Source organism: Canis aureus, chromosome 23 (assembly GCF_053574225.1).
Source record: "Canis aureus isolate CA01 chromosome 23, VMU_Caureus_v.1.0, whole genome shotgun sequence".
In the NCBI taxonomy this organism is placed as follows: Eukaryota; Metazoa; Chordata; class Mammalia; order Carnivora; family Canidae; genus Canis; species Canis aureus.
In genome coordinates this window covers 51,132,548-51,153,986 of record NC_135633.1, presented here as the reverse complement: position 1 = coordinate 51,153,986, position 21,439 = coordinate 51,132,548, and the positions used below count along the sequence as shown (strand labels likewise).

The 21,439-nt window shown below is 35.3% G+C and overlaps 1 protein-coding gene across 3 annotated transcripts in view; it reads left to right on the top strand.

Moving 5' to 3' along the window:
• PGR (progesterone receptor) overlaps positions 1 to 21,439 on the top strand; it is a 108,101-nt gene that overhangs the window by 69,226 nt on the left and 17,436 nt on the right. For 2 of the 3 annotated variants that reach the window (XM_077867601.1, XM_077867603.1), the window contains exon 4: positions 4,898 to 5,203. The exons of the other annotated variant lie outside the window; for it this stretch is intronic. In XM_077867601.1, coding sequence (XP_077723727.1) covers positions 4,898 to 5,203 — 306 coding nt within the window. The remainder of the gene's footprint in view (positions 1 to 4,897; positions 5,204 to 21,439) is intronic. 3 annotated transcript variants of the gene reach the window in all.

The window sequence follows — 21,439 nt, the reverse complement described above, 5'->3', positions numbered from 1 at the left end:
TGGCTGTCATTAATAATGCTTCATTAAACATAGGGGTTTATAATGTCTTTCCAAAGTATTTTTTTTTTCATTTTCTTTGGGCAAACATTCAGTAGTGGAATTACTGGATCATATAGTATTTCTAATCTTTTGAGTAATCTCCATACTGTTTTCCATAGTGGTTGCACCAACTTACATTTCCACCAGCAGTGTATGAGGATTCCCTTTTCTCCACATCCCACAAACACTTGTTATTGCTTGTCTTTTTATTCTAGCTATTCTGATGTAAGGTGGAAGATTATATTTCCTTGTACTTTTGATTTGCATTTTCCTGATTACTGATGTTGAGCATCTTTTCATGATTCTGTTGACAATTTGTGTGTCCTTGAAAAGAACATGGTTCAGATTCTCTGCCCATTTTTAATCGCAGATTGCTTTTTTTTCTGAGTTGTAGAAATTCTTTATATTTTATATATATTAAACCTTTACTGGATATGTCATTTGCTAATATCCTCTCCCATTCAGTAAGTTGCCTTTTTGGTTTGTTGAGTTTCCTTCACTGTACAAAAGCCTTTTTTTTTACTTTGGTGTAGTCCCAATAGTTTAATTTGCTTTTGCTTCCCTTGCCTGAGGAGACATATCTAGAAAAATGATGCTAACGATGATGACAAAGAGATTACTGTCTATATTTTCTTTTAGAGGTTTTATGGTTTCATGTCTCCCATTTAGGTCTTTAATCCATTTTGAGTTTATTTTTGTATATTGTGTATGTGGTCAGTTTCATTCTTTTGCATGTGACTGTCCAATTTTCACAGCACCATTTTTGAAAAGACTGTCTTTCCCCCTTAAATATTTTTGCCCTTTATGTGGTAGATTAATTGACCTATAGGTGTGGGTTTATTCCTGTGCTCTCTATTGTGTTTCATTGATTGGTGTGTCTATTTATGTGCTGGTACCATAATGTTTTCATTACTGTAACTTTGTAGTATATCTTGAAATCTGGAATTGATATATCTCTAGCTTTGTTCTTTCTCAAGATTTCTTTGGCTATTCAGGGTATTTTGTGGTTCCATACAAATTATAAGATTATTTGTTGTAGTTCTATGAAAAATACTATTGGCATTTTGATAGAAATTTCATCAAATCTATAGATTGTTTTAGGTAGTTTGAACATTTTAACATCAATTTTTCCAATACATGACCATGGTTTATTTACCTATTTGTTTGTGTCATCGTTTTCTTTGAACAATGCCTTTAAGTTTCATAGTTCAGGTCTTTTACCTCCTTCATTAAATTTATTCATAGGTATTTTATTCTTTTTGGTTTGATTGTAGATGGAATTGTTTCTAAGTTTATCTTTCTGCTACTTCATTATTAGAGTATACAAATGTAACAGATTTTGTTATATTGATTTTATATCCTGAACCTGTACTGAATTCATTGATTACTTCTAATAGTTTTTAGTGGAACCTTAAGTATCTATTATCTATCTAACTATATATATATATATATATATATATATATATATCATGTCATCTGAATTTGTGACAGTTTTACTTCTTCCTTACCAATATGAATCCCTTTTGCTCCTTTTTTTCTCATCCAGTTGCTGTGCTAAGATTTCCAGTAGAGTGTTGAATAACATTGATGAGAATGGACATGACATCCTTGTCTTGTTCCTGATTGTACAGGAAAGACCCCGTGTTTTTCACCTTTGGGTATGCTGTAAAACTCTGGGTTTTTCATATAAGGCCTTTATTATGTTGAGGCATATTCCTCCTAAATCCTCTCTTTTGAGAGTTTTTACTATGAATGGATGTTGTATTTTGTCAGATACTTTTTCTGCATCTTCCAAGGTGGTCATGCAATTTTTAATCCTTCTTCTTATTTATTTGATGCATCACTTTGATTGATTTGTGAATACTGAACCACTCTTGTATCCCCGGGAAGAAATCTCACTTGATTATGCTGCATAATTTTTAATGTATCATTGAATTCTATTGGCTAATATTTTGTTGAGGATTTTTGCATCTACAGTCATCAGAGAAATTGGCCTGTAGTATCTTTATTTGGTTTTAGTATCAGGTTAGACCTGGCTTCATTGGATGAATTTGAGATTTCCTCCTTTTTTAATTTTTGGAATAATTTGAAGATAATATGCATTAACTTTTCTTTAAATGTTTGACAGAATTCACTGGAGAGGCCATCTGGTCCTGGACTTTTGTTTGTTAGGAGCGTTAGATTGCTTATTCAATTTTATTGCTAGTAATTGGTCTATTCAACTTCCCCTTTACTTCCTTATTCAGTTTGGAAGATTGTTTATGTTTTCAGGTATTTATCTCTTTCTTCTAGGTTGTCCAGTTTGTTGGTCTGTATTTTTGTGTAGTAGTCTCTTATACTCCATTGTATTTCTGTGGTGTCAATTATTTCTTCTCCTTTATTTCTGCTTTCATTTATTTGAATCCTCTCTATTATTCCTTGATGATTCTAACATTTTGTCAATTTTTTTTTTTTACTTTTTTAAAAATCAGCTCTTAGTTTTATTGTTTTTTTTCTATTGTTTTTAGTCTTTTTTTTTTTTTTTATTTTGCCATAATCATTATTTCTTTCTACTAGCTTAGGGATCAATTTGTTCTTTTTCTAGTTCCTTCAGATGTAAGATTGGATTCTTTATTTGAGATTTTCTTATTTCTTGAAGTAGGCCTATATTTCTATAAACTTTCCACTTAGAACTGCTTTTTCTACACCCCAAGGATTTTGGATCATTCTGTTTTCATTTTCATTTCTCTCCATGTATTTTTTTTATTCTGTCTGTGATTTCTTAGTGACCTAATAAATTGTTTAGCCTCTGTGTGTTTGTGTTCTTTCCAATTCTTTTTCTTGTAACTGATTTCTTTCTTTCTTTCTTTCTTTCTTTCTTTCTTTCTTTCTTTCTTTCTTTCCTTCTCTTTCTTTCTTTTTTTTTTTTTTTTTTTTTTTTACTGATTTCCAGGTCTATATCATTGTGGTTCATCTGATTGGGGCTTTCTATTCTTCCTGGACTTGGATGTCTGTTCTCTTGCTCATATTAAGGAAGTTTTCAACTATTATTTCTTCAAATAACTTTTTTATTCCTTCTTTCTCTTGTCTCCCTCTGGGATCCTTAAAAGTCAAATACTATTACTCCTTATGATGCCATGGAGTTTCCTTAACCATTTTTCACTTTTTATTCTTTTTTCTCCTTCCCACTAAGCCTGGTTGCCTTCCATTACATTCTCTTCCGGATTCTGCATCCTCTAGTCTGTTATTGATTTCTCCAGTATATTTTTTAAAATTTCAGTTATTGAATTCTTCGTCTCTGACTCATTCTTTTTGTACTTTCCATTTCTTTATTGAAGATCTAACAGATTATCCACATTTTTCTCAAGTCCAGAGATTTTATGACTATTACTTTGAATTATTTATCATACATTGGTTATTTTCATTTTATTTAGCACTTTTGCTGTAATTTTGTCTTGTTCTTTCATTTGGGAAATATTTCTCTGTGTCTTCATTTTGCCTATCTCCTATGTTTGTTTATATATATTAGGTAGGACAGGTATGTTTCCTGGTATTGAAAGTAGTGACCTTGTGAAGAAGAGGTCTTGTGGTACACCACAGCACAATCCCCCCTGGTCACCAGAACCATGTGCTCCAGGGCTGCCCTTTTATTTGCTGTGTGTAGCTGCTGTTGTGGCTAATCTGCAGTTGCTTCCAGCCCAGCCAACTGCAATGACCCAGTTTGCCTGCTGTGGGCACACTGGACAAAGTTTGGTCTTTTGACACACGTTTGACGGTCTTTTCTGAGGTTACTGGGGGCTCATTTGTGGATGAGGCCAACAGTCAAACCAGATGTCTGCAATTAGACACTCTGCCAGTTTCGGATGCATGAAGTTGTTAAGGCTTGCTCCCTGCACAGGCAGCTAAGAGGCTATCTGCTGGAACCATGGGCATGCTGATGTATGAAGTTATCTCCCACCCCCTTTCCAGATTCAGAGTCACTTTGGAGAGATACCTACTGAGGTGGGTCGGTCCACTGGAGAATGCTGTTGTTGGGCACACCATTTTAGCAAGGTAGATGGAGAGTATTTGTACTAGTTCCTACAAGAATAGGCATTTAGCCCACTGGTATTGAAATTAAGCCACACTGGTATTGAAAGCCCAGTGTTGTATGCCATTTTCCCAGTGCAGGTGCCCAGTGCTAGGAGTGCCCAGCTCAAGGGAGTCTGATTCTCCTGTTTTTCCATGCTTGTGATGCCTCTCCCTTTTGTGGTCAGTCCCACTAAAGGCTCAGTTCCCATTTGTGTCTCCACCCCTCTTACGCTTTTCAGTGTGCCCTCCTCTCCACAAATAACTGTGGAAGGTCTGTTCTGCTAGTCTTCAGGTCATTTTCAGAGTTGGTTGAATAGATGTAGCTGCTATCTCAGTATGCCTGTGGGACAGAGTGAGCTCAAGATTCTCCTACCCCATCATCTTACACTACTCTGGGCTAGCTCTCAACAAATTCCTAAAAAAATAAAACCCAAATAAAGATTCAACATTTACTGAAAGCTATGTTTTAAGTAATTTAATATGTAGTATTAGCTTTTGGGAGGCAGTTTAGTTGAGCTTAGATTCTACTAGATGCCATTTGTCTTTTCATACATGTTGCTTGCAAAGTTCCTTAATCCTCCATTTGATACTGGTTTAAATATTCACACCACACCAACCCAGGAAATGCTGGTATAATTAATCTTCAATCCAAGTCTGAAACCTAACATTTTACTTATTCAATTTCATTTTATTAGATTGATGCTAAGACCTACAATGCTATAATTCTAAGACTTAAGAAAAATAATAGTCTGCTGGAAGATTTAGTTGATATGTATTTACATGATCTTTTCTCTTTTTTTCTTTATAGGTCGAAAATTTAAAAAGTTCAATAAAGTCAGAGTTATGAGAACATTGGATGCTGTTGCTCTCCCACAACCTGTGGGCATTCCAAATGAAAGCCAAGCTCTAAGCCAAAGAATATCTTTTTCACCAAGTCAAGATATACAGTTAATTCCCCCATTGATTAACCTGCTAATGAGCATTGAACCAGATGTGATCTATGCAGGACATGACAACACCAAACCTGATACCTCCAGTTCTTTGCTGACGAGTCTTAATCAACTAGGCGAGAGACAACTTCTTTCAGTAGTCAAGTGGTCTAAATCATTGCCAGGTAATAATAATTTGTATATAAGATACAATGAAAATTTTACCATATTTCTTGTACTAGTAGATTGTTAAAGTCTGTATGGTAAATTAAACATTGTATAAACAGCATGTGATAGTATGCATTTCAGCAGTTCAAAATACTTGTCTAGGATCCTACTGTGTCCTATGGAAATACCAAAGTCATATATAATACTTTGAGTCTTGAGATTCAAGAATTACATGCATGAAGCATTCAGGTAACAGCATAAGTTTATGTGTTCAAGCACAGATGTTATAGTAATTTAGAGAAAGACAAATTGACCATCTTAAAAATGTTTAGTTCATTCTAAGTGCTTATTTAACCAACCTCAAACAGCTGAAAATAAAACTGAATGTGTCTATTCATATAACACATTATATGAATAGTATAATAAAATTTATGGATAGTATTCAGAGTAGAGTGGGGTATTTAAAGTTATTTAAGAAACATAATTTACAGAGGCACCTGAGTGGCTCAGTGGTTGAGCGTCTGCCTTTGGCTCAGGTCATGATACTAGGGTCCTGGGATGGAGTCCCACATCAGGCTCTCCACGGGGTGCCTGCTTCTCCCTCTGCCTATGTCTCTGCCTCTCTTTCTGTGTCTCTCATGAATAAATAAATAAAATCTTTTAAAAAGAGAAACATAATTTACAAATATATTTAAATAATCTGGGTATAGGCAAATGAATTTCCTTCAAGTCACTATTTTCTCTAATTTATTTCAGACAAAGCAGGTAACAGTGAGAATCTGGCTTGTACCATCATGAAAGGATTTAAATCACTTTATTTAAAAATTAGTTTTGCTTCCTCAGCACAGAGCCATACAAGGATGCAGCTTTTACTTGGCTAAATCCGAGACTACAGAGCCAGGAGAATACATGGGTAGCCATTAATCCCATAATTAAAAATAGTGCATTTTTAAAAATTATATTCTCTTCACACCAAAGATATTCTTATACTTTTTTGGACCCGTTGATTTTTCCAGTATCTGATCAAGAATTAAACATATTGTGCCATTTAGTCTCCAGGTAAATTCAGTAGTCTTTCTTAAAGATTCTTTTCTCAATTTTCCTTAATATACTTTTGTTATTATTTTGCCTGAAGGATTTGAAATTCAATAGATCACTTGTTATTCAAAATTCAAGGTTATGTGAAACAGAAAGGAAAATAGATTCCTATTTGTTGGATCTTTTTTAAACAATACAGGTTGAGAAAAAATGTAATAAAATTCACTGCTCTATGGAGATAATAAGTAATTTTATAGAGAAATCCAAATACCCAAGTTCTTATTAGCTTCATTGTTGCTGAAAGTCTTGGGCAGGTAATTTTTTTAACATTAGAAAATTTCTGAATTTTTAAAACTTACTGTAAAGTGGTTATCAAATTTGATAAATCTTTATTAAATTAAGATATTAGAATAGGATTGATTTTTTTTCTGTTTAAAAGTAGGAGTATTTAAGCATGGGTTTAACTTTTCTTAGTTTTTATATTATTTAGAAAAGATGGTTTCTTTGGTTTTGATTGATATGGCTTACTTTTTTTACATTTTGGAGGTTCTTTACTGTTGAAAAAGATTCTACTATCAGTTGGTAAAGTTAGAAAAGAACCAGTTATAGCATAAAAGATAATGTATTCACTTTGGGTAAAAGCTAGTGAACATTTTAAGTTGGAATATTTACCTGTGAAGATTTTTCATTTTCTTTTTTTTTTTAAGATTTTATTTATTCATTAATGAGAGACACACAGAGAGAGGCAGAGACACAGGCAGAGAGAGAACCAGGCTCCATGCAGGGAGCCCAATGCTGGGACTCCAGGATCACGTCCTGGGGCGAAGGCAGTTGCTCAACCACCGAGCCACCAATGCCTCCTACCTGTGAAGATTTTTTCATCCTCACATTCTCAAAAAGAATGAGAGGAAATTTTTACACTGAATTTAGAGGCAATCTTTTTAATGTTGCAAAAATGTAATTTGTATGTAAGTAAAAAAGAATGGTGGCATCCACCAGTATTATAGGTACCATTTCCATTAACTGTTACAATAAGAGAAGCTTACTCGATAATCTAATTTGATAATTTAAATGAGCAAATGACTGTGTGGCCCATGATCTACGTATGCATGGTCTGTGTACTGCATGAATGATGAAAATGGTCAATGAAACAGAGTGATTATATTTAACTCTTTGAAAGGACTCATACATGTAAAGTAATCTGGTATCATTAGCTACTCAAACTTTTCAATTGACTTTAAGCCAGAATACAGTTTTGACTCACTTGATTCAGTCAGTGTCTGTTGCATACCTGCTGTGTGCATGGCCTGATGATTAAACAATAGTGTTAGAAAGGAAATCCAGAAGTGTGGGCTCATAGTGTGAACACATTTTAGTGCAACACATCATAGCATTGGGTCATCAATTTTGCACATGAGAGAAACGTATTTTATCCATTCACTCTACATGTTGCTTGGCCTATGAAAGATAAAAATTTTGTTAAATGAGACCTATTAAGTCAGGATGTCATGAACAAGGGATAGTGGAAAGGGAAGTGCAGGGGGATGGGATGATTGGGTGATAGGCACTGAGTGGGGCACTTGACGGGATGAGCGCTGGGTGTTATGCTACATGTTGGCAAACTGAACTCCAATAAAAAATATACAAAAAAATTAAGTCAGAATGTCAGTTTACTTATTTATAGTGCAAAAGAGATGCTGCTAGTAAAACATGTTGACAGGTCAATACAATAGGAAAGTATATTTTGGAAGTCAGATTAAGATCAGATGCAAAATAATCATAACTAAGGTAACAATATGCCAGAAGGCTCAAAGGCATATAAGTACATGTCCCCGAAGGGATGCTAGTTGCCTGGTCAAGGCCTCTTCATTTCTTCTTTGTCTGCGCTCTTCTATTATCTTGGCCCATTATAGTAATTGCAGCTTGTCTTACATCTCTCATGATATTTTAGAGATATCATTGCTCCTAATAATGGAGACTTGCAAGATGCTTTAGTCTCGTAACACATTTAAAATGATCTCTTAGGGGATCCCTGGGTGGCTCAGCGGTTTGGCGTCTGCCTTTGGCCCAGGGCACGATCCTGGAGTCCCGGGATCGAGTCCCACATTGGGCTCCCGACATGGAGCCTGCTTCTCCCTCTGCCTGTGTCTCTGCCTCTCTCTCTCTCTCTCTCTCTATCATGAATAAATAAATAAATAAATAAATAAATAAATAAATAAATGTCTTAAAAAATGATCTCTTAGGATACGTTACATCTGACATATCTATTATGTGAATGATTTTTTACTTTTAGCTATAACTTTATTATTATAAACTAAATTCAGGAGAATGGAGGAGGTGGAGGATCTTGAGCTCACTTCATCCTAGGAATACACACTATATCTGTATAACTCACTCTGAAAATGACATGAAGCCCTGCAGAACATAGCTTCCACAGTTATTCATGGAGATGAGGCCACATTGAAAATAAGAAGAGGGCAGAAACATGGTTGAGATCCAAAGCCCCAGCAAGACTAGCCACAAATGGGAGAGACACTACAAGCACAGAGAAATGACAGGAACAGACCCCTACTGGACACCCTCAGCACTGAGGACAAGCACTGGGAAGATGAATCCTCATAACCTCTAGCTTTGAAAACCAACAGGGGTTAACTTGGCAAGCTTTGAAAATCAATTGGGCCTAACTCTGGATATATTAAAAATCAGTGGGCTTAGCTCTAGGAGGGCTAAAGGCGAATAAGAAACTAATCTTCCCTCCTTAAAGAGCTAATATAATAAATAACCCAACTGACCCAACACAGCATATAGCAGCAGTTTGAATAGTACCTGGGGTATATGTGGAGAGTATATTACTAATCTTAGAACATGGGCTAGAGGAACATAGATCTACAGGAGATTTCTTCAGGAACAAAAGTGCTGGCAGACACCATCTCTCTTCTCCTCCACCAGCCTCACTCTAGACTGCTAGATACTTTTGGATACCAGAAGGAGCACCATCTATCTTACTAGCAGCATGTACCCAATTTATGTTCCCAGGCAGACTCACCCCTTCCATCTTGCCCACTTCAGCAATCATTCCTCAAAAGGGATCCTGCCCTGACACACTGTGCAAGCAGCCCCAGTAAGGACTGACACCACTCCAAAGTAACTCCTGCCCTGGGGATTGTAGGAAATAACCCCATATCCAGCACATGGGCAGTTCCAGCAGCTGACCATTTTAGCTGGCCACACAGTGATAACACCGTTTACTTTGCCTGTAGCTGTGGCAGACATACTGAGTGGAAAAATCTGGTCTGACTGTCAGCCCCAACTACCACAGAAAGCTCCTCAGGGGGCCACATATGGAGAGCACTCTGCCAATTGATGTCCATTTAATTGCAGCACAGAGTGCAAACAGCTAGCCTGACTGCTGACATTGCCCACCAACAAGCCCATGGTTATCTCAGACACACCCCACAGAAGCACAGGGACCAAACCCTGTCCTATGAAACCACAACAGGTAAAGCCAGTAATTGCAGCTGACTGGACTGAGAACTAAGTCAGCTAGTGGCTCAGCCACAAATGTAGTGCTCACATAGCCCATATCCAGGAGACACCTCTGGAGCACATGGTTCTGGTGAACAGGGGACATTGACTACTAGACACCACAAGACCTCTTCCTCACAAGGCCACTACTTTTAATACCAGGAAACATAGCTAACCATCCTAATGCCTATAAACAAACAGAGTTAGACAGAATGTGGCAGAGGAATATGCCCCAAATGAAAGAACTGGACAAAATCACAGCAAAAGAACTAATTGAAATGGAAATAAGTATTATGCCTGTTAAAAAAATTCAGTAATGTCATAAAGCTATTCACTGGACTTGAAAAAAGTGTGGAAGGGAGTGCCTGGATGGCTCAGTCAGTTAAGCATCTGCCTTCAGCTCATGATCTTGGGTCCTGGGATTGAGCCCCATGTTGGGCTCCCTGCTCAGGGGGCAGTCTGCTTCTCTCTCTCCTTCTGTCCCTCCCCACTGCTCTTGTGCTCTCTCACTCTCTCTGCTCTCTCAAATGAATAAATAAAATCCTTTTTAAAATTAAAAAAAGAAAAAGATTGGAGGATCTCAGTGAGACCTTCAACAAAGAGATAGAAAATATAAAAAGAACCAATCAGAGATGAAGAATTCAATAACTGAAATAAAAAACACTCTAGACAGAATCAACAGCATATTAGACAATGCAGAAGAACAAATCAGCATCTGGAAGACAGACAAAGTAATGGAAAACAACTGTAAAAAGAAAAATGAGTAATAAAGAATTAAAATATGGTTAAGGGAACTCAGTGACATCATTAACTGTAATAGCATTCACGTTATAGGAAATCCAGAAGGAAAAAAGAGAAGACAAAGAAAACTTATTTGCAAAAATAATAGTAAATCGACCAATTACAAACCCAGTATGGACGTTAAGGCACAAGAACAGTAAAATCAATTATGTCTACAAAAATCTAGGAAGTCACAAAAGGATGTAAAATATGGCATGGCAGAAAATGGGGAAGGGAGTAAAAATATAGGACATAAATGTGTTCAAACTTAAGTAATCATCAAGTTAATGGAGATTGCAATACACATAGATGTTATATGTGAAACCAATAGTAACCACAAATTTAAAACCTATAATATATACACACACGAAGAGAAAGGAATCCAAGCATAACTAAAGAAAGCCATCAAATCATAAGGAAGGAAACAAAAGAAGAAAGAAACAGAGAAGAAAAAAAGCAACCAGAAAAGAAGTAACAAAATGGCAATGAGTGCATACTTATCAATTATTACTTTAAATCAAATGGACTAAATAATCAAAAGACACAGGGTGATGGAATGGATTAAAAAGAAGGCCCATCTGTATGCTATCTACAAGAGACACTTCAGACATAAAGATAGATACAGATTGGAAGTTAAGGGATTAAAAAACATTTACCATGAAAATGGATACAAATAAAAAACTAGAGTAGTAAACAAGCTTTAACAGACATAAAGGGAGAGATTGACAGTAATACAATAATAATAAGGACTTTAACACCCTATTTACATCAAGGATAGATCAGACAATCAACAAAGAAACAATGGCTTTGAGTGACACATTAGTCCAGATGGACCTTACAAATATATACATAATATTTCATCCCAAAACAGCAGAATACTCATTCTTTCAAGTATACATGTGACATTTTCTGTGATAAATCACTATAGGCCACAATACAATTCTCAGTATTCAAGAAGATTGAAATATGATGTCATTCATCTTCCCACCACAATAGTATAAAACTAGAAATCAGCTACCAAAAATTATCTGGAAAGAACATAAATACATGGAGGCTAAATAACATACTTCTAAATGATGAATGGTCAACCAAGAAATCAAAGAGGAAATTAAAAAAAAAAACCCGGAGTAAAAGAAATTAAAAACACAACTGTGTAAAATCTTTAGGACACAGCAAAACTTCGGGGGTTGGGGGGGGGGGGGAGCTGCAGATACAGACCTGCATGAAGAAACAAGAAAAATCTCACACTTTGCACCTAAAAAAGAGAGAAAGAACAGAGACCAAAACTAGCAAATAAATATTATGGCAGAAATCAATGAAATAGAGACTAAAAAAGTAATACAAAAGATCAATGAAACCCAGAGCTTTTTCTTTTGAAAATTAAGGAAAATTGATAATCTTGAGCCATATTTACTAAGAAAAAAAGAGGACTCAAATAAAATCAGAAACAAAAGAGAAGTGACAACCAAAACCACAGAAATGTAAAGGACTGTAAGAGAGTATTGTGAAAACTTACATGCCAGCATATTGGATAACCTAGAAGAAATGAATAAACTCCTAGAAACATATAACTTTACAAAACTGAATGAGGAAGAAATAGAAAATTTGAACAGACTAATTACTAGTAAGGAAATTGAATCAGTAATAAAAAAAACTGAACAAACAGAAGTCCAGGACAAGATGGCTTCACAGGTGAATTCTAACTAGCATTTAAAAAAGAGTTAATACCTTTTGGTTTTCAATTTTTTTCCAAAAAATAAAGAGGAAAGAAACTTCCAAATTCATTCTACAAAACCAGCATTACCTTGATGCCAAAATCAAATAAAGGTGCTACAAAAAAGGTAACTGCAGGCCAATATCTCTGATAAATACATGTATACAAAAATCCTTGACAAAATATTAACAAATTGAATTCAATAATACATTTAAAAATTATTCAACATGATCAAATAAAACTTATTTCAGGGATACAAGTTTGGTTCAATAATACAAAATTAATGTGATACATTACATTAATAAGAGAAAAGATAAAAACAATATCATCATCTTAATAGATGCAGAAAAAGCATTTAAGAAATTACAACATCTCTTCATCATAAACTCAACAGAAAAAGTTTGAAGGGAACATATTTCAATCTAATAAAGACATATATGAAAAACCCACAGGTAACATCTACTTAATAGTAAAAACTGAGAGCCTTTTTTCTAAGATCAGGAACAAGACAAGGAATTCCACTCTTACCACTGTTATGCAATATAGTACTAGAAGTCACAGCCTCAGCAATTCAGACAAGAGAAAGAAATACAAGACATCCAAATTGGTGAGGAAGAAAAAAAACTGTCATTTTACGCAGATGGCATGATATTATATATAGAAAAACTCTAAAACGTCTACCCAAAACTATTAGAACTGATAAAATATTTAATAAAGCTTCAAGATACAAAATTAATATATAGAAATCAGTTGCATTTCTATACAATCATAATGAAGTAGCAGAAAGAGAAATTAAGAAAACATCACCATTTACAACTGTACCAAAAAGAATAAGATATCTAGGAATAAGCATAACCAAGGAAGGTGATAACCTGTACTCTGAAAACTATAAAATACCAATGAAGGAACTTGAAGATGGCACAAATGAAAAGATATTCCATGCTCATGGATTGGATGTTCATATTACCCAAAGCAATCTACAGATTTAATGCAAACCCTATCCAAATAACGGCAGCATTTTCCACAGAACTAGAACAAACAGTCCTAAAATTTGTGTCCACAGATGAACCGAAATAACCAAAGCAATCTTGAGAAAGAAGAACAAAGCTGAAGAGTTCACAATCCCAGACTTTAAGAAATAGTACAAAATTGCAGCAATCTAAACAATCTAAGCAAGGTACTGCCATGGAATCATACACATAAATCAAAGGAACTGAATAGAAAGCCCAGGAGTAAACTCACAACTATATGACCAATTAATCTTCAACAAAGAGGGAAAGAATATATAATTGGAAAAAGTCTTTTCAACAAATGATGTTGGGAAAACTGGACATGCAGCAGAATGAAACTGGACCACTTGCTAACACTATACACAAAAATAAATGCACAATGGATTAGGACCTAAATGTGAGAGCTGAAACCATAAAAATCTTAGAAGAGATACAGTAATTTCTCTGACATCAACCCTAATGACAATTTCTTAGATGTGTCTCCTGGGGCATGGGAAACAAAGGCAAAAAATAAACTATTGGGAGTACATCAAAATAAACTTCTGCACAAAAAAGGAAACCAACTAACAAAACTAAAACACAACCTACTGAATGAGAGAAGCTATTTGCAAACGACATATCTGGGGATCCCTGGGTGGCGCAGCGGTTTGGCGCCTGCCTTTGGCCCAGGGCACGATCCTGGAGACCCGGGATCAAGTCCCACATCGGGCTCCCGGTGCATGGAGCCTGCTTTTCCCTCTGCCTATGTCTTTGCCTCTCTCTGTCTCTCTCTCTGAGTGACTATCATAAATAAATTAAAAATAAATTAAAAAAATAAAAATAAATAAAAATAAAAAATGACATATCTGATAAAATATCAGTATCCAAAATATATAAAGAACTTATGCCAACTCAACATCAAAAAACCCAAATATCCCAATTTAAAAATTGGCAGAAGACATGAATGGACATTTATTTCTTCAAAGAAGACATCCAGTTGGCTAACAGACACATGTAAAGATGTTCAGCATCACTGGGAAATAGAAACCAAAATAATGATGAGATATCACTTCACATCTGTCAGAATGGCTAAAATAAAAAGGACAATAAATAACAAATGTTGGCAAGGATATGGAGAAAAAGGAACCCTCACATACTATTGGTGGGAATGTAAATTGATGCAATCACTGTAGAAAATAGTATGGAGTTTCCTCCAAAAGATAAAGATAGAAATATCATATGATCCAGTAATGATATTTCTGGGTATCTACCCAGAGAATGCAAAACACCTTTTCGAAAGGATATATACACCTCTATGTTTATTGCAGAAGTATTTACAATAGCCAAATTATGGAAGCAGGCTAAGCATCCATCGATAGATGAATGGATAAAGAATATTGGTATATATATGTATGTGTATATACACACACACACACACAATGGAATACTATTCAGCTATTAAAAAGAATGAAATCTTGCCATTTGCAACAACATGGATGGAGCTAAAGAGTATTATGCTAAGTGAAACGAATCAGTCAGAGAAAGACAAATGCCATGTGATTTCATGTGATTTCATATTTGGAATTTAAGAAACAAAGAGCAAAGGAAAAAGAGAGAGAGAGAGAGACAAACCAAGAAATAGACTCTTAACTGTAGAGAACAAACCGAAGGTTACCAGAGGGGTGATGGATGGGGGGATAGGTGAAATAGGTGATGGGGATTAAAGAGTACATTTCTCATGAGAAGCACTGAATAATGTATGGAAGTGCTGCATCACTATATTGTACACTTGAAAGTATATAATACTGTATGTTAATTATACTGGATTAAAATTAAAAACTTAAAAGAAAATTAAAACACTAATTTGAAAAGATATCTTTTCAAATTAGTGTTTTAATTTTCTTTTAAGTTTTTAATTAATTAAATAATGCTGCAGTAAACACAGGGATATATCCCTGTGTTTACTGCAGCATTATTTACAATAGCAAAGACTGGAAGCAGCCCAAGTGCCCCATTAATAAATGAATAAATATAGAACATGTCATATATTTAAAAAGTGAGATTGTACCATTTGCAACAACATAGGTGGAACTAACAGGTATTATTCTAAGTGAAATATATCAGAAAAAGAAAAATACTGTATGATTTCAGTTATATGTGGAATTAAAAAAAAAAAGGAAGAGACCAAAAAAAAAAAAAAAAAAAAGACTCAAAATAGAGAACAAATTGGTGGTTGCCAGAGAGGAAGTTGCTAGAGCGACATGTGAAATAGAGGGCTCTAATAGGTACAATTTCCAGTTATGAAATAAAGAAGTCATGGAGATGAAAATTATAGTAAAGAGAATAAAGCCAGTAATAGTGTGTGAACATTGTTTGGTTACAGATGGTGACTATACTTAACAGTGGGGGAGCCTTGTATAATGTACAAAATTGTTAAATCATTATATTGTATACCTGAAACTAATATAACACTGTATGTTAGTTAAATTTTTTTAAAATATAAACTCTGTATGTTAGTTAAGATATATTTCTTCTCTGAAGGAACTTTCAATCCAGTGGAATAAATAAGATACTCAAAACAACTATAGTGATGTGTGAATGTGACATAAGATACAAATATAAAGATAAGAGAGACAGAAGACACTTTTGGCTTCAGGGGACCAGAGAAGGCTTCAGAGACAAAGTGTTAATTACATTTCAACTTGAAGGAGAAATGAGACTTTGGAATAGTGTAACTTATAATGTAAAATAAGGAAACCATGATGTTTGGTGAATAATGAAATAGACTAGCGTAAGAGTGATTCTCCATCTTTTCAAGTATAAGGGTCCCTTTGTAACATAAAAAAGTATTATCATACCTTCCCCCAAAGCATAGTAATGAAAACATTTAATTGAGAAAATACATTTGTAAATATGTTTTCTCAAACACTACTACAGTAAGTATTGGCATCCTGGGGGTTTCGTCACCCAAGTATTAGGAAGTTACTGATAATAAATTTATGTTGGGGAGAGTAAGTGAAGGAAATTTAGAGGCATAAGTTATGGGTTGATCAAGGAGGATCTTGAAAGTCAAGGCCAGCTTTGGAAATTAAATTAATAAGTACTTATTCCCAATTCAATTTCATTTTGAAATATTCTTTATCCTTTATATCAGGATATTATAGCAGAATTTATGTGACAGGTTTGAGGGAAATATTTCCTTTTTATAAATTTTGTCCTGATTCTTGTTTATTCTTGTTTATTTTGTGAAAAACTCTATGAGGATCAATGCTTTAACATTTTTAAACATTGCATTTTTTAATACATATCTTACTTCTTCATCCTAGTTAGCCAGACTACTTGCAATCAACAGTATCAGAACACTGGAACAATCTTTTGCCTTGCTTCCTGCCTTCGAAGTATCCCAAAATAGCTTTTGAGTCAGGGACAGCCACCACATATGTGACAAAGAATATTTTCTTTCATCCCAAATAAAATGAATAAATCAAATTACTGCCCCCAAAAAAAGTGATGGGAAAGAAATGAAATTAGCCTATGAGTAAAGTCAAGCTTTGGTAATACTTTTATGAAGCCTCTCAAAGATGACTTTTTTTCTAGCCTCCTATTCCACTGAATTACTATTGCTGATGTCAACAAAATTTTTTATCAAATATAATGAATACCTTCAGCTTTTAACATGGTTTGCATGCCCTTGAAGCCTTGACAAAGTACCATTTCTTGCTGATACTCTTACTTTGGCATTTATCATTTCCCTTCAGGTAGATATGTTTCTCTCAATGTGCACATTTTGTTTCCTTTTTGGATTTGTTTTTCCATTCACATGATAAATTTGGCATTTACTCCAGTAGTTTCTAACTCTACACACACTAGATGAGCCCATTCACAACCTTGTCTTCAACTACCACTATATTCTGGTGATTCCTAAATATGTAAGTATCAACCTAGACCCTCTAATGAACTATTGAACCAGGTATTTCAATTATTTATTATATATTTCCACCTGGATGATTTCCAGGTCAGCATGGCCTTCTCCATAAACCTAAAACCTTTTTCTTTATCTTGAAATAGTGCATCAGATAGAATCTTGGGCAATGAGGGGGGCACTTGGCAGGATGAGCACTGGGGGTTATGCTATATGTTGGCAAATTGAACTCCAATAAAAATTTTTTTAAAAAAAGATAGAATCTTGGGTATCATACTAGGCTCAATTTTCTCCTTCACCTCTTGTCCAATTAGTTATCAAATTCTGTCAACTCCACTTACTAAATATAAATTTATGATTGATTATATATACTACTTCCACTGCTACTTCCCTAAATTAGTTGAGGTTTCCTAGATTTCAACTGTAGCTCTTTTAGTAACCCTATTGCTGGTTTCCCCCTACCACCAAACAGTCCTTTTCTGCCACCAGAATCATCTTTCTAAAAATAATTATAGTCAATTATATTATTATTCCCTTTCCTTTTCATAACAAAGTTCAAACTTCTTAACCTTAACATCCAAGATTCCTCTGTGAATTGGTTCCTGAATTTACAATATTATCTTTCATTCTTCCTCTCCACGCAGCTCTAAGTTTCAATACTCACAATGCTTTTTGCTCAGTATCTTGCCTCCTTTTGCCCATATTGTTTCCCAACCCAAAGATCCTCCTCATTCCCCACATTTTCATCCCTAGTTAGGGATGGCTGGTCAGTTGGCTGGTCCCTAACTAGCCTTCAGGATTATAATTACCTGTCACTTCCCCAAGGATGAGTTCCCTGTCCTTCCCAGACTGAGTCATTGGCCCCTTGGCTCAATCACATCACCTTTGCCTTTGTCAACCGTACTATCACTCTGAGTTGTAATTATGTTCTCATTTTCTGTCTCATCAGATTGCAAGTATTAAAGGTAGAAACATCTTTCTAATCTTTGTGCCTAGTTGAAACCATAATGCTTCATCCAGAGGGATGCTTAAATAGTGTTTATAGAAATTTAAATTATGGAATTGATACAAATGGAACTGTGCCCTCTTAAATCATTAGCCATCAAGTCTTTATTCGTAAAAAAAATCATATACATGTTGGTGATTATACTTATGCTGTAGTTTTTTTGCACTCCTCAAAGTTTACTCATACTTTGTGTTAGAAGGTGCTGAGATATTTAATGTTCCACCTTTGTTGTCGATTAAATGTTTCAGTACACGACAGTTTTTATAGCAGCATAACCTATATATTTTATCAAAACTCTGGAGGTAATACAGGAGAACTTAGGTCTTGCATGCCATGTGTTAGCATACACGTCTTTAAGCATTAAGGATTGAACAGCTTGTAACAGAGTTTTTGCCAGAAATTATCAGGTCAAGTCACTTAAAAGGAAAGGGTATTTTTCTTTATTACTTGTTAAACGCAATTAAGGATCATCCATCACTTTCTATGTGAAGTTTTTCATTTTGATCATCATTGCAAATGTACTGACTTTACCTGATCATTATCATCAATGGGAATTTGATCTTAGTGTTCCTGTCTTTGTTTCAGTATAAAGTAATGAATGATATTACAATTAATGGGGAAAAAAAATCACACTTCTGTACCAGGCATGTTCAAGTCAATTTAACAGTGTACATTTATCACAGATAAGCCCTCTAAGAGGTGGTTATTTTAAAAGCTATTTTTCTGAGTTGTTTTTCAATCTGTTAAATGGAAATAATATACTTTCTGCTATAAATATTGGTAAAATTTCAAAAGTTTTAAGCTATTTCAGCAAGATTTGCCTTTTATATTATAATCTACTAAAAATGTTCCTTTATTTTTATTTCTTATTAATCCCAGAATGCAAAAAAGAAAACAAGCAACCCCACCCCCAAAATAAAGGGTAGGGTAAAGTAGACACAAACATGTAAATGTAAGTAGAATATGTTTTTAAAAAAAAAACAAATGAATTAAGTGTTATATTATGATGTAAAAATTTCAAATTAGAGATTAACATGAAACAAAAGCCTGGAGTGAAAATATATAGTAGGTCAAATATTTAAGTAGTATGAAAATTTCTTTAGAAAGTTATGAAATTGACTAAGAAAGGAATAAAGAATGAAAATCTGTTCCTGAAGATGATAGTGATAATTTATTTTTTTTAAAGATTTTATTTATTTATTCATGAGAGACACAGAGAGAGACAGGCAGAGACACAGGCAGAGGGAGAAGCAGGCTCCATGCAGGGAGCCCGACATGGGACTCGATCCTGGGTCTCCAGGATCACACCCTGGATGGAAGGCAGGCACTAAACCGCTGAGCCACCCAGGGATCCCGATAGTGATAATTTATTAATGTTTTAATACATCTGAATAATTTAATCTAGCTTTCAATGAGCTTGTTAGGTTTTTGTCCCTACCCTATTTACCCTATTTCTCTGCCTCTATTCTCAGTAATACTGTTATCATCCACCATTCCTGCAAAAATACTGAAACATCTGTGAGGCAACTTCTTCCTATTTACTTATAATCAATTGCCAAATCTCTTTGATTTTATACTTTAAATATTTCTCTGATGTAGTCCCTCCACTATAAATCTTCCTGTTGACTTATTTCAGACTTTTATCATCTCTCACATGGCCTTTGGCAATAGTTTCCAAATTTTTCTGTAACTCCCAATTTACTCCCTTGAATCTATCCTCTACATGGCTACCAAAAATCTCTCCATAACACAAATATTTAGGCTATGTCATATTGTTGTTCCTTAATAGACATATCTGATCACCGCCTCCCAACTCCAGATTTACCTCTTTGCTTCTCCCTCCTTTAAGTTCATCAGTGCTGGGCTGGTGATCTTCTGCAAAACAGGCAAAATGGGAATTGAAAAAAGGTGGATCCTTTGCTGTGCAAAAGCTTCTTATCTTGAAGTCCCAATAGTTCATTTTTGCTTTTGTTTCTTTTGCCTTCGTGGATGTATCTTGCAAGAAGTTACTGTGGCCGAGTTCAAAAAGGGTGTTGCCTGTGTTCTCCTCTAGGATTTTGATGGAATCTTGTCTCACATTTAGATCTTTGATCCATTTTGAGTTTATCTTTGTGTCTGGTGCAAGAGAGTGGTCTAGTTTCATTCTTCTGCATGTGGATGTCCAATTTTCCCAGCACCATTTATTGCTGCTCTGCTTGCCATCAGGGAAATACAAATCAAAACCACAATGAGATCCCACCTCACACCAGTGAGAATGGGGAAAATTAACAAGGCAGGAAACCACAAATGTTGGAGAGGATACGGAGAAAAGGGAACCCTCTTACACTGTTGATGGGAATGTGAACTGGTGCAGCCACTCTGGAAAACTGTGTGGAGGTCCCTCAAAGAGTTAAAAATAGACCTGCCCTACGACCCAGCAATTGCACTGCTGGGGATTTACCCCAAAGATACAGATGCAATGAAATACCGGGACACCTTCCCCCCGATGTTTCTAGCAGCAATGTCCACAATAGCCAAACTGTGGAAGGAGCCTCGGTGTCCATCGAAAGATGAATGGATAAAGAAGATGTGGTTTATGTATACAATGGAATATTCCTCAGCCATTAGAAATGACAAATACCCACCATTTGCTTCGATGTGGATGGAACTGGAGGGTATTATGCTGAGTGAAATGAGCCAATCGGAGAAGGACAAACATTATATGGTCTCATTCATTTGGGGAATATAAATAATAGTGAAAGGGAATAGAAGGGAAGGGAGAAGAAATGGGTAGGAAATATCAGAAAGGGAGACAGAACATGAAGACTCCTGACTCTCGGAAACGAATTAGGGGTGGTGGAAGGGGAGGAGGGCGGGGTGTGGGGGTGAATGGATGTCGGGCACTGAGGGGGGCACTTGACGGGATGAGCACTGGGTGTTATTTTGTATGTTGGCAAATTGAACACCAATAAAAAATAAATTTATTATTAAAAAAAAAAGAGGTGGAGAGAATATTTTGACCATTGAGTCAGTGCATTTGCTCTCTCCCTACCATCCTCCCTCTATCTCCAACACTGGAACAGGGCCTAAAAGAGGTTGTAAAGGTATGAAAGATCAGAGGATTCCTCTCTCTCAACACACACACACACACACACACACACACACACACACACACTCTAAACCTCTTAAACCACATGGCCATTTAAAATGAGACTGAATTGTTCCCAAAAAAAGTGACCATAAAACTATGGAATCTACCTAAGGCATAATTAAAGGATATTAAATGCAAATCAAACAAAA